The sequence below is a fragment of the Canis lupus genome, chromosome 1 (assembly GCF_003254725.2).
Source record: "Canis lupus dingo isolate Sandy chromosome 1, ASM325472v2, whole genome shotgun sequence".
Lineage (NCBI taxonomy): Eukaryota > Metazoa > Chordata > Mammalia > Carnivora > Canidae > Canis > Canis lupus.
Window position 1 is genome coordinate 89106907 of NC_064243.1, and position 14906 is coordinate 89121812.

Sequence of the window (14906 nt, forward strand, 5' to 3'; positions counted from 1 at the left end):
ATCTGGGATCGAGTCCCGCATCAGGGTCCCCATACAGAGCCCGCTTTTCCCTCTGCCTGTGTCTCTGCCTCTCTCTGTGTGTCTCTTATGAATAAATACATAAATCTTAAAAAAAAAAAAACCATATAGGGTGAAGAAAACTTTTAAAATATACATTAATAGGGGCACCTCGGTGGCTCAGTCAGTTAAGCATCTCCTTCAGCTCAGGTCAGGATCCCAGGGTCCCCGGATCGAGTCCCTCATTGAGCTCCCTGCTCAGTGGAGAGCCTGCTTCTCCCTCTCTCTCTGCTCCTTCCCCAACTTGTGCATGCTCTCTCTCTCAAATAAATAAAATCTTTAAAAAAATAAAATATACATCGGTAATATTTTAATAGAAATCAACAAGATATGGTAGAATGGCTAAAATTAAAAAGACTGACAATGCCAAGTGTTGGTGAGGACATGGAAAAACTGAAGCCCTCATACACTATTAGCAGTGCAAATGGTACAGCCAATTTGGACAAGAGCTTGGCAGTTTCTTTTAAAGTGAAATGTGGACTTGACCTATGGTTCAGCAATCCCAGTCCTAGGTATTTATCTAAGACAAACAAAATCATGTAGCCTATAAAGACTTATTCACAAATGTTTATGACAACTTTGTTTGTAGTAGTCAAACCCTAGAAATAACCATAATTATTTCAACTGATGAATAGATAAACAACTGTAGTACATCCATTCCATGAAATACTCAGTGGTAACAAGAAATCACTATTGATATGGTCAACACCATGAACCCATCTCTAAAACTTTATGTGAGTGAAAGTAGCCTGAAGAAGAGGGCTACATATTTATGCTTTGATTTAGGTAGTTTTACAGAAAATGGCAAAATTATGCAGGCAAAAGCAGAAGAGTGATTGCCAGGAGCTAGGGGTTAAGATGTGGGGTATGATTACAAAGGGCCACAAGGAACTTGAAAGAGAGCAATATTCTATATCTACATTGTCAATAGTCATTACATGTATATATATGCTTATCAAACCTCATCAAACTGCATGCCTAAAAGATGTCAGTTTTACTGCATATAAATTATATCTCAGTAAACCTGACTTATTTTTTAAAATATGGCATTCATGAAACATGAATATTTTAAAAAGTGATTATTTGGGGGTGCCTAGGTAGTTCAATCAGTTAAACATCCAACTTTTTATTTCAGCTCAGGTTATGATCTCAGGATCCTGTGATTGATTTCCATGTCAGGCTCCAGCTGGCCATGGAGCCTGCTTAAGATTCTCTCTCTCCCTCTCCCACCACCCCTCTCCCCAACTCCCATGCATGCTTGTATAACCTCTAAAAAAGAGAGAGAGAGATTATTTGGAAAAGAAAAAAGTTTTAGGAAATTAGAAATATGATATGGAACTGAAAAACATAATGGAAGGACCTGGAGATAAAGTTGAGGAAATCTCAGAACACAGCACAAAACAAAGAAAAGGAAAATGGGTGGTGAGGGCAGAGGAGAGAATAGGGATAACTAAGGAATTAATCCAGTACGTTCAATACTTAAGCAATAACCATTCTGGAAAGAAAAAGAGACAATAAAAAAAAAAAAAGGAAAAGAGACAATAATAGAGGAAATAACTCAAGAAGTAATACAAGAAAATTTCCCAGGATTTAAGGATGCAAGTTTCCAGATTAAGAGGATCCCCCAAGTTCCCAGCATAATAGAGGAAAATAGCCCCACAGTAAGACTCATCTTTCCAAAAGGAAGAAACACTGATAATAAACCAAAGGCCCTAAAGTCTCCAGAGAAGAAAAAAGAAAGATTTCATACCATGGACTAAAATCAGAATAGCATCAGACTTCTCAAGTTCAATATGATGGCTATAAGGCAATGTGGCAATGCCCTCAAACTTCTAAAGAAAAATAATATTCATCTTAGATTTCTGTATCCAGATAAATATCAGTTAAGAGCAAGGAGAAAAAAAAGGCATTTTCAGATATGCAATAACTAAACACATTTACTTCCCATCAATTTTCTCTCAGAGCTCCTGGAGAATGGGTTCCTCCAAAACACAGGAGTAAATCACAAAAATGGAAGACAAAGGATCCAGAAATAAGGATAGCCAACACCAGAAATTGTACAGAGAATATCTAGAATGATGATAAGAGCAACTCAGAGAACAACCAGTGCAGAGCAGAACAGAGCAGATCAGAGATTTCCAGGAACACAAGGCAGGAGGACTTAGACCCCTAGAGAGTATGGGGGCTAATACTGGTAAATCCATCTAATGAAAACTAAGCAATGAGAAAACAAGATGAAGAAAATTAAAATTTTCTGTGAGAAAATATAACTATAGTATGTTGCACGGCTTAGCAGGGATCTGATAATATAGACACTGCATACTGATCTCACCAAAATCAGAATATAATTAGTTGAGAGAAGTGTGCTTGGATTTAGTGAATGGAGAGGGTGAAAAAAAGCTATGACCTCATCTTCCATCGTCAAGTCAGTAAGACCCAAACTGAAACTCAGTACATTCATAGTATTTAGTAATAGGGAGATATATACTTCCCCCCAAAAAAGTTAAAACTGTTATTTAAAAAAAAGTTCCCTTTGTAGAAAATTGGGGGGAACAGAGGGGTAGACTTTTTTATAATGAACTTTTAACTACTTGACTATTTAAATTATATGCATGTACACTGATCAAAATATACTTTTTTATCAAAATAGATTTTTTTAGTTTTCTTTTTATTTTAATTTTTTTTAACTTACTTATGATAGTCACAGAGAGAGAGAGAGAGAGGCAGAGACATAGGCAGAGGGAGAAGCAGGCTCCATGTACCGGGAGCCTGACGTGGTATTCGATCCCGGGTCTCCAGGATCGCGCCCTAGGCCAAAGGCAGGCGCCAAACCGCTGCGCCACCCAGGGATCCCAAAATAGATTTTTTTAAATGATTACAGTTAACTATCCTTCCCAAATAGGCTCCAACTCATTTGTTCACCACTATTTTCATTTGCATCAAGAGAGAAAGTGCCAGAGGGAGAGGGATCAAGGGGATGGGCAAAATGGAGGAAGGAGAGTGGGAGATCCAGGATTCCAGTTACAGATGAACAAGTAATGGGGACGAAAGATACAGGATAGGAAATAGAGTCAATAGTATTATAATAGCATTGTATGGTGACAGATGGTAGCTACTAGACTCATGGTGCACAGAGCATAACATGTAGAGCTGTCAAATCACTATGTTGCACACCTTAAATTATTATAACATTGCATGTCAACTACACTTCAATTAAAAAATGATATACATTTTTTTAAAAAACTAAGTAAGAAAAAAAGAGAGAAGAACTCTGAAATTTTCCAGAACATTCCAAATATCTGAACATCCACACATTGTGTGAATATCTATGAATCCAATCTTCCTCATAATCCAGAAACCCACCATGGGTAGAGCTCTCCTTAATATTTCTTTTTTTTTTTAAGATTTTATTTATTTATTCATGAAAGACCAGATTAAGAGAGAGGCAGAAACACAGGCAGAGGGAGAAGCAGGCTCTATGCAGAGAGTCTGACATGGGACTTGATCCCAGATCTCCAGGATCATGCCCTGGGCTGAAGGCAGTGCTAAATCGCTGAGCCACCCAGGCTGCCCTCCTTAACATTTCCTGTCCACCAACTGGGAGAAGACCACAAACTTACCTCCGTGCATCGCGTCAACCCGGATCTTCAGTTGGCCAGGCCCTGTCAGCAAACTCTTGATGGCATTAAAGTCAAAGATGGTCCGAAGAAGGTTGAGATAGATATCTACTGGGTCCACTATCTCCACTAAGGATATGAAAGCAAAAGGAAACATCATTGACCATATCCATGAAGTCTATCTGGAAGTATAAAATGAATCACCACCCTCATAGGGTGACGTTCTGTTCACAATCCCATCATAACCCTACACATCATGCAGGAAGCCAAGTATCCATTTGTAGGCTAAGTCACAAATTAAGGCACAATCAAGATCCCACAGACTTTTCCAGTCATCTGTAGGTGTACTTAATACAAGTTATACATTCCTCTTAGCAAATGAAGAATCAACCACAGAATAAAGGTGTTAAAACTGTACCCTTTTATCCCACCTTTCTTCCACCACCTCTCTCCCAAAAAATGCACACACCTCAATGTCAAGAGGCATCTTGACACACTCATTCACTGTGGGGGTTAGACAAAGAACCACTCAGTGAGCTTGAAACAAATCAAGGAGTGACCTCAGTAGTGACCCTTATTTTCTAAACACCATTGGGGTCCACCAAATCTAGGGTTAGAATTGGTGATGAAGAATATAATCCTGAGTTTGTATGAAGTCTCTGGTGTGCCCAATCCAGTACAGATTTCAGGGTGAATGCCAGATATTTACAAATCTTCATTAAACACAAATGTTCTTCAGTGTCTGGCACCACCCAGTGACCAGGAATCCAAAACTAGTCTTTTCCAGTTATCTGACATACACAAAACCCAAAAGACATTACATTTTTTAAACTTCACCATCAGCATATAATACTAAGAAAGTATTTTCCTAGAATAGTAAATATTTGACTCTTTAGACACTAAAATTTGTTCATAAGCCCTGCTTTTAAATTCATAGTTAAGTTTCGAAGCATATGTATGTTGTTTTTCAAATTTTTCAAATACCTACTACTTGGGAATTCTGAAATACTTAAACCTGCACTAAAGATATTACCAATCCACCTTTAATAATTTTCAGTAAATCCAGGTATAATAGTTAACAGATGGAATTTTAATATGTTATATGAAACTATCCCTTTGGTCAAATACACATCTAAAAATATTCTTCTTTACACCTAAATCAGTGTAGTATGTGTACTCATTCAAATATAATGCAACTATTTTTTGATGAACACAAATCATTTTTAATCCTTTGGCTTAAAAAAAAATCCTTTGGCCTGAGGGAGATATTGATTTATACAATAAATTAGGAATTAATCTACATGAAATGTATACCTAAAAATGGTTAAAATGTTCAATTTTATGTTATATACATTATACCACAGTAAAAAATAACCTATAAAATAAAAGATTATATCCTGAATATGTTAGAAGACTTACTCACTCTACAATATAGGATAATTTTGGCAATTTCATTCTGGTTCTTCAGCCCTTGAACCATTTGCCTAAATGTACTTAGTATTCATAGAAGATAATACATAGTAAACAGAAATGTAAAAAACAAGGAAGCAAGTAGAATTCAGTGAAAATTGAAAGTTCACATCAAATAGTTCATGGTCTTGACCCTGTAAAGTGAAATGCCAAGGAATGATGTGTGTCCAGTTAACTCAAACCTTGCTCAACATTTAAAACAGCAAGAACATAGAATATAAACTATCCCCAGTGATTATTTCCAAATTCTTCTTAGGAACCAGGGAATTCTTCTAGCCGCTTCCTGGTATCCATAGCATTTTAGAAAACTCATCAAACTAGCAATGTGCCTGCAGAAAGAGCCTTAATCTGAACTCACCAAAGATGTGGGTCTCTTAGACAAGTATAAAAATTGTGAAAATGACCAAAAGTAAATAAGGCACTCATAACTTCTTCCTCATAGTAATGCCTAATTTTTCCCAGTCATCTTATTGTCCAATTTTTCCAAAATATGTAAATAAGCATATTTAAATACATTTGTTTCGTATAATATATCCCTTGTTTATAGTTGTCAAACCACTGTGTGTACATGTGTGCGCATGCTTGCAACTAGATTAATAAAAGGAGGCACCATCGTTTCCAGTATCACATGGCTTTCAATTAGTTTCTGCTGATTAAACAAGCAATTGACTCAAAATTCTTCAAGAAAATGGTAGTAGTGTTGGCTTCATAGTGTGACCCCTCAACAATCCATTTCAGGCTCTTCCCTGTCCCTCAAATAGCATGTGGCTGTGAGCCTGGTACTTAATCTTTTTAGCTAAATTCATTGTCAAATAAGGATAACATCTTAACACCAATTGTATTTAAGCTAATAGGGAACTAACAGAGTAAAAAGTTGGTTTATGGCTAATTGTATACATTCTAGGAAAAAGCAATAAGACAAAAGAGAGGGGGAAATAACATGCATGATATTAATGATGTTATATGGTTCAATATTAATCTGTAAAGTTAAAGGTTATAATCTGAGTACTTTAAAGTTTCAGTCACTCTATAGTAAAGGCTAGTTGGGGGCAATTTCATTCTGTTCTTTGCCTAAATCCATTTGGTATGTACTGGAATCCTAGGAAAATCTCCTAACATAGTGCTTGGTATAGAAGAGGTGATCATTGGCACACTGAATCAAGTTGAACAGCGCTTTAGTGGCTTGGGAAAAAAAATGCCTACATTCCATGGGAAATTTTAATGATTCCATTATCTTGTTGGTTCTCTTCTTAATTGTATAAGATATTCCAGCTTTTTCACCTTAGTTAATTAAAAAAGTGAAGACATATCCTGGCGATTCACAATCTATTCTTGGAATGGAGTCAGCTATGACATTTTTCCTATGTTGAAAATGATCCTGGGCTTGGGAAGTCATTTTTGAAAGTTGCCAGTTCTGAGTATCTTGGCTTCTCTCACCTTCCTTTGCACTACAGTCATACTACATCTGTTTATGAAGTCACTCCCAAAATAGATAATCCAATCACTTTAATGTGCGCTCTCCCCTGCGGAAAGCAGTCGCTCCCACCCACGGAGTTATTCCAACTTCTTCAAAATATAATCTATTACCTCTAAATGGTTTGAATTTGTTCTCCAGGTCAAATTCTTGTCTTCCAAGCCGAGATAGGTCGATTCGAAGATCAGGGCATATGGCGTATTCCTCGATTGTTTTGCTGATCTGATAGATTTTGTCTGAGACCACATCTGGTGCAGGACCTGCATTTGGAAGTAGCATACCACCAAAAATAAGTTTTTTAAAAAGTGCCTGCAACTTCAATCAAGGGAATGTTACCTCCTTCACCACCAAGCAAAAGAATGATTCATTCGTCTTCCAAACAATGGACAACAGTTGACAGTTCAATTAGCTTCCATTTTCCTTGTGCTGTATTCATCCAGTATGGAAGAAATTTGGTCAGCCTCACCTGTTTTATGTAGGCTAATAACCCACATGTTTGTTTGTCTGAATCCACTTCTGAGCAATGATACATCTTCCCTAAAAATAGTTTCACACCTGCTGGGGAGACCCGATTATGTAATCAGCTTTATTCAGGATATGAGACACCAACAGGATATGCACTTGACAGAAGTAAGGGATTCCAGATTTAAACTGCAGCCTCCCAAGTGCACCTAGAGAAAGAAAATACAACTTCTACTCCCTGATCGGCTGCCTTGTGGAGGCAGGAGCTTACCAGGGTAAACTATTTTCCCCAACTCACTCTCTCGAGTGACTTCCAAGGTTTTAAAATGAGGTTTAGCCAAAAATATTTGATGTGTTCTCTCACAAGGTCAAGAGGATAATTGTGCTGAGAGAGACTTTAAATGAACATAAAATCAACAGTTGTCCTCCTTTCACTTTCTTTTTAATTTTTATATCTTACTGCAAATCACTTTTGATTTTTTGCAACAAGTTTGGGAATCAAATGAATACACTGAAAGATCTGAAATATAAATGTTAGCCAATAGGTGGGTTTTGTATGAATTATACTCACCAACTCTATTGTAACTTTCAACTAAAAAGAAATCAAGAAATAATTTCTTTTCTATCCCAATCCTTCAAGTTCCCTATAGCCAGTACAGTAGTCATTGGCTATATGCAGCTATTGAGCACTTGATATTGGCTAGTGAAATTGAGAAGTATTGTAATTGCAAAATATACATCAAATTTTGAACAGTTCCTAGAAAAAAAAACATAATAGATTGTACTTAATTTTTACAGTAACATGCGGAAATGATAGTATTTTCAGTATACTAGGTTCAAAATGGCATTGTTCATTTCATCTTTTTTTTTTTTTTACTTTTTCATGTAGCTACTAGAAAGTTGAAAATCATCTCCAACTCACAATATATTTCTATTAGACCTGTGCCTTGAAGCACAGCATGGTTTTTGTATCCCAATAAATGCTCATGGAATGTATAAAAAAAGGAACAGCACCCAAACACATTAAACTGCACATATTAAATATGTGCAGATCTTTTGTATATAAATTAAACCTCAAGAAAGCTATTTTAAAAATAAAGGAATAGCAATAGCCCCACTCTAGTGCATAAGAAAGAAGCCTAGTAGATTTTACCCATATTTCCTTGTCCTATAGGAAAACCAAAGACCGAAAAAAAAAATGACCCTCCTCCTCCACTCCTTAACATTTTTTGAACTTTTGCAAAACTTAAAGCAGTAAGTAGTCTTGTTCATGTCCGATTAGAGAATGCATGACTATCTCCCTGCTCCCTTACGGGCCACCCTACGTTCTTTGGCTGTGTCCCTCACTTTTAAAAAGTCTGATTTCATGACCACATACACTGATTTCTAAATGTTAAACAACTTTAGCATGGTAGTTTTCTAGGATGCCACTCAACCACTCATGTTGTTAACTTCACAGTTCATCAACAGCCTCTGCATCCATTGACAACTTCTAAGTTCTTTGACATCTTCCACTCCCATGACTTTCCTCTCCATTTTAGTCAGGGGCTGGTAGAGTCATATCTTAAGTATTACTGTCTCTTGCAATCCTTTCAAAAATGTCAAATTTGAGTGCCTTCAACCCACAAATTCCTTACCTGCCAGCTACCCTCTTTCATACCTCTGCTGAACCTGCTCATTCCTAGACTGATGCTCATCATCACTTGATTAATCCCAGGCTATCAGCCTATTCTAGTTTCACTGGTCTCCTATCCCAGGCAGGACGCTATGGTCCACCATTTGAGCCATTCCCTTGTTAGCATCATCACATGAGCCTATAATTATTGAAATTTACATATACCACATTTCACACTTTACTTGGTGTTCAACACTCACAAAAAGCAGATGAAGTAGGAATTAATATTACCCTCATTTTCCAAATGGGGAAACTGAAATTTGAGGAGGTGGAGATCCTTAACCAAAGTCCCCTCACTGGTGACAGACAGAGGCTGGATTCTGAATCCTAACTGTCTGAAGTCAGTCCAGACACCCAAAAAAAGCACAAGCCTCCTTGAGGCTGTGCCATGCCCACCCTGGGACATTGCCATCATCAGCCCCCATTGCTGCCATTTCTAGACTCCATCATATTGCTGGAGATAGTCACAAAATTACACCCCTTGGCTCCCCCTAAGAATGAATCTGCTTATTAGCTTTACAATGTGTTAGGCATGAATCCTCAACACATTTCCCAGTGTACCTCTTACAAAACATGTCCCAAGTCCCTCCTCTATCCTTGTCAAATTATCTCAGCAGACAACCTATCTTTTTACTTTCTTTTTGAACAGACACAGCAACTATTTCCCCAAACTTTCAATCCGCACCCCTTAGAGTTTCTTCTTTCCCCATCTTCACCTTCTTATTCAGAAGTTCTGCCCTCTTGCCAGAATCTGGGCTCTAATTTAGCTTCCACAGCTTACTCATTCTGCAACACTGGTCAAATTTTCTAAACCAAAAAAAAAAAAAAAAAAAAAAAAAAAAAACCAAATTTTCTAAACCATTTTATTCCTCAGTGACTTCATCAGATTGGGATAAGGATTAAATGAGATAATACATGTAAAGTTCTGAGTATAGTGCAAGCACATTGTAAGATTCTGGAAAATCCAGTATTTTTATTATGAATTCCATGTCCCCTCTAGCATCTTCCCCTCTACTTAAAAAACATGCTCAGAATGGTCCTGTCCTCTAAATCCCTTTTAAAAACAACATAGTTCCAGATATGTTCCATATCCCTGAATGTGCCTACTAATTCTGTAGACACTTAGCCTTTTGCTTTTTTTTTTAAAGATTTATTTATTTGAGAGAGAAAGCATGAGTGGGGTGAGGGGCAGAGGAAGAGAGAGAGAGAGAGAAAGAGGTAAAACCCTCTGCTGAGTGCAGAGCCTGATGTGGGGTTGACGTGGGGCTCAATCCCATGACCCCAAGATCACAAGCTGAGCTGAAATCAAGAGTTTGATGCCCAAACGACTGAGTCACCCAGGCACCCCAAGATACTTGGCCTTTTAATTCATTACAAAATGTATCTATATGACACACAATAAAAGAGAGGAATACCTCTTCAGGAAAAGAAATTATGATAAAGATTTATTCTACTTTCAGTAGGAAGAAACCAAGTGAATCTTTCTAGGCTATTAAGAATGTTAGCTTCATGAAGAATGCTGAGACATGCAAATATGAAGAATTAAGCACAAGAAAGGGACTTTCAAAACAGTTAAAGGCCAAATGATAAATTCAATGCCCCACTCTATGGCTGAATAGGTCTCATTTCCTCCTTTAATTTGGTCTACAAAATGGGTATTTAAATAATATCTTCTCTCCTTATGCTTCACAGGATATCATAGAGATGACTGAGATGTTCTCATAAGATATGAAATCAAATATAAATTCCAAATGCTTACTTGAAATCCATTGTTTAACTTGGCAACTTTTATATCCCATTTCTCTACAAATTCCCATTTTCTGAGCCCATTCGGTTTCTTGTGTTAACAGCATATAGAATACCTGAATATTGCCAATTTTTTCCTAAAATCCTCAGTAGCAAGACTAGACATGGGTCCTAAGTGTGCTTTTTAATGAAGCAGAACATCTCTAAGTATGGGACACTTCATAAGGTGTTTTTCTTTTTTAAACAGTTGACATGAGTGAAGTTCATTTGTTTGGATAGTGTCCAAAATGACTGCAAGGAGAAGGAAATAATGAATATTCTGGCCCAGGCCAGAAATAATTCATAAAGGTAACTGTTAATGGTTAAAATTTGCTCCTACCCACATATAAATGCAGACTCAGTGTTCTAGATTAAGATTAAGATTAAGAGAATTAACAACCAAATGTAATGCATAGTTCTGGGATGAATCCTGGTTTAAATAAAACATTTATAAATAACATGTTGGAGGCAACTGGAAAAATCTGAGTATGGATTAGGTTTTAGATGATATTAGAGAATTAGGTGTGATAATGTAGTTATGTTGGAATATGTCTTCCTTTTTAAGAGATGTATTCAGAAAGATTTGTGTAAAATGTCTTCATGCTGTAATTTATCTTAAAATCCTTTAGGAAAATAAAGTGCAAAATGGAAAACCAAGATGATGGACACAGGCTACCCATTTATTTTCCCCCTTAACTTTATGTAGGTTTAAAAATTTGTTCATTTCACCCCTATACACATCTCCCACCCCACAAAGACCTCCAAACTATACATTTCTGTAACTGTAAGGAAAAGTGAAATAATTCTAAGCATGTCAGTGAGAGAAAGTCAACACTATAGGAAAGAGGGATGTCTACAAGTTATGCTAAAAAATCATCTGTCTGGCCTTGGGCAGCCATGTGAACTTGAGCAAATAACAGCCTCTTGGGGATTTGATTTCTTCATCTATACAATGACAGGAAGGGTCTAAATATTTTAGGGGGCATGTTCCAACTTTAAAATCCAAAGTCTTTCCAGGTCAGAGAAGCATCAATTATTCAACTATTTCACTGTGCTAAGGAGGGAAGAGGACCAAGAGACCAAATGGTTTCAAGATCCCATCAGGCCACTCCTTTGTCATGTCACCTCAAGGGTTGTGATGGTTAATTTTATATGTCAACCTGACCGGGCCACGGGGTGCCCAGACATTTGGTGAAACCTTATTCCCATGTGTCTGTAGGGCTGTTTCTGGATAAGATTAGCATTTGAATCAGTAGACTGAGTGAAGGAGAGTGTTCTCTCCAGTGTGATAGCCTCATCCAACCCACTGAAAGCCTGGACAGAATAAGGGGCTGAATAAAGGAGAATTCACACTCTCTGCATGGCTTCAAACTAAGACACTGGTCCTCTCCTGCCTTCAAAGCTGGACTCACAGTGGAACTTACACCACCAGCTCTGCTGTTTCTCAGGCCTTGGGACTCAGAACAGAAATCTGCCATCAACTTTCCTGGGTCTATAGGTCTCAGGACTTTTCAGCCTCCATCATCACCCAAGCCAACTCCCTCTCTGGGCCCCAGTGCAGACAAGGAGGCTGTGTGTGGGCCCTTTAAAAGCCATCCCTCAGATCACCACAGCCCTGTGGGTCAAGGGTATGAACCAGTTGGTCTTCAAAGCAAATGTTTTGGGGGCTCACATCTCAGATGCCAGTCTTAAAAGCTGGAGTACTCAATGTAGAAGACGAACCCTCTCTTCCTCGGAGAGTAGCTCAGGGTTTTTACATTCTCTCCAAATAGTGAATTATTTCACCAGCAGTGAGGTTTATGGTAAGGTTGTATCCCAGCCTCTCCTACCCACTTGGACATTTTCCTCTCATGTGCCCTTTCTCTGTGTAAAGGGGCTGCTCTGCTAGTTTCTAGAGTTTTTTCAGAGGAAATTAATCCATATATCTGTAGATTCGGTGTGCCCATGAGGAGGTGAGTTCTGATATTCCTACATCACCATCTGGAACCAGAACCCAGCCAATTCCTTATTTTTTTTTTTCAGCCAATTCCTTATTTTAAAAATCTCTTTGTAAGCCTACTGGCTCTGTTCCTCTGAAGAAACCTGTCTAATACAGCACCTCACTGGAACTTTCTGAGCCATTTCCCCTCCACTTTGCTTGTCTATATATCGGAGGATCATTGTAAGACTATAATAATAGGGCCACATGGGTGGCACAGTCAGTTAAGTGTCAGACTCTTGGTTTCGGCTCAGATCGTGATCTCAGGGTCATGAGATGGAGCCCCACATCAGGCTCCATGCTCAACCCAAGTCTGTTCAAGATTCTCCCTCTCCTCCCTCTGCCCCTTCTCTTGCTCTTGTGTTCTTGCTTCTCTCTCTCTCTCTCTCTCTAAATATTTTTTAAAAAAAAGACTATGATAACATAAGAGAACAGAAATTATTATGATTAAGGTATATTCTAAGCTACATACCTCCATTGGCAACATTGAACTTCACTCCAAATTCTCCCCCTGGTCCTCCAGGGCAGTGGCTGGCTGTTAGGATGATCCCACCAGCTGCCTTGATCTTCCTGATAATGCAGGAAACAGCAGGTGTTGACAAGATGCCATTCTGTCCAATTATCAGGCGTCCAATCTAGATTGGCCAAGGAAAAAAAAAATCAATCCAGTCACATGGGATCGAAGCCTCTGTTAATACAAGTAAATCACTTGGCAAAAGGAACTGAGTGGGCTTTGGCTTAGGGGGTAAAGGAGAGCTCTGGCATTGTCTCTCCTGTCCTGTATCTCCAACACCATTGGGGCACCCACATCTAGCAGTCAATTATCAAGTTGTAAATTGGATCTGCTTCACTGATTTTTAGTCATTTGAAACATCCATGTTTGATGACCAAAGGGGTAGCTTGAACTACACAAGAAGTTCTTAATTTGTTACTGGCTTAGAAACTCTACACTCGAACATGCTAGAAATTATAAGAAAAAAGAAATGGAGGCTTCTTTGTTTCACCCACTTCTCTCTTCCTCAGCACGAGCTCATACAGGAGGGACATGGCTTACTGAGCCTCAGCAGCAGCAGGTGTATTTAACCACACTCGGAATGACCACTCTTAAAAGGCAAGAATTTTATTTCTGCCACTGGTAACATGTGTTGGGGATACAGGGAAAACCATCCAGCCATGGTAAGCAGAGACCTGGAAGTCATCCATGGGTGTGGCCAGAGTCTTTCTATAGCTACAAAACTGACTTTTAAAAAAGAAAGCCACATAGCCCTGCAGAGTATTACCCAGGATGCTTTATCTTAAAATAGAGACCAATGTCATCCAGTCCAATGGTTCTCGAATGTTACTACAATTCAGAATCCTAATGAAGCCTTAAAATTACCAATATTCAGACTAATTATACTGGAATATCTCGGGGTAAAATCAAGGCTTTGTGGTCTTTAAAGCCCTATGGGTGATTTCAAATTTGGTGATCAAATCTCCTTGTTTCACAAAGAATTACAGCAGCATGGGCATCACTAAAGAGCATGGCAGAAATGCAGAACCTCAAGGTCCACTCAGGACCCACTGAGGAAGAATCAGTAAGTACCTTAACAAGACCCTCTCCCCCCCTTCCAGCTAATTCATTTATCCATTAAAATTTGAGAAGTACTGCTGTAGCCCATAAGCCAAGGCGAGCTCTAGCATCCAGCCCAAACAAAAATTACCCTGGCACCAACTAGAGCATTGCTAGAAGTAGGTAACTGACCAAACATGACAATGAGGGAACATACAGGAAAAAATGTACAAAAAGCAAACACAAGAGCTCCAAGAATAAAGCCGTCCTGGGATGATTTAGTATGGAAAGACCCAGAACATCCCCAGAGTATACATTTTCAAGTGATGGAGGCAGACTATAAACAAATAAGCCTAATAATAATATTTACTAGTTAGATACATATTAGGAAGGAGATGAGCAGGGTTCTGTGAAATAGAATAATGAAGTGTCAATTTTAATAATAAAACAAACAATAATAATAATAACAAAGCAAGCTTGGATTTTATCCTAAACACAATGGGAATTCATGGAAGAGCTTGAAGTAGTGGAAATGACCGGAGAGCATTTACATTCTAAAAGATCACAGAATGAGCAGTCCAAATGATCTGTTCAGAAAGCAAGTCATATCACATCAGCAAAATATATGTCAACAACAAAGCCAAAGTAAAGCCAAAGTCATCATTGTCCTAATCTACAAGGCCCCAACATGACCTAACCCCATGACCTGACATCTTCCACATCCCTCCTTCCTCTGCTCCAGCTGCACTGGTTGGTTTACTGTTCCTCAAACCTGTCAAGCATGATGAGGGACCTTTGCATTTTCTCTTTCCTCTGCTTCAGATACATTTACCCAG

General features: G+C 38.3%; 1 protein-coding gene across 1 annotated transcript in view; it reads right to left on the reverse strand.

Moving 5' to 3' along the window:
* The window catches only part of PGM5 (phosphoglucomutase 5), a 189361-nt gene that overhangs the window by 157755 nt on the left and 16700 nt on the right, over nt 1–14906 (reverse strand). Inside the window, exons 2-4 of the mRNA XM_025423380.3 lie at nt 12991–13153; nt 6732–6878; nt 3678–3803 (exon numbers count right to left, since the gene is read on the reverse strand). Coding sequence (XP_025279165.1) covers nt 3678–3803; nt 6732–6878; nt 12991–13153 — 436 coding nt within the window. The remainder of the gene's footprint in view (nt 1–3677; nt 3804–6731; nt 6879–12990; nt 13154–14906) is intronic.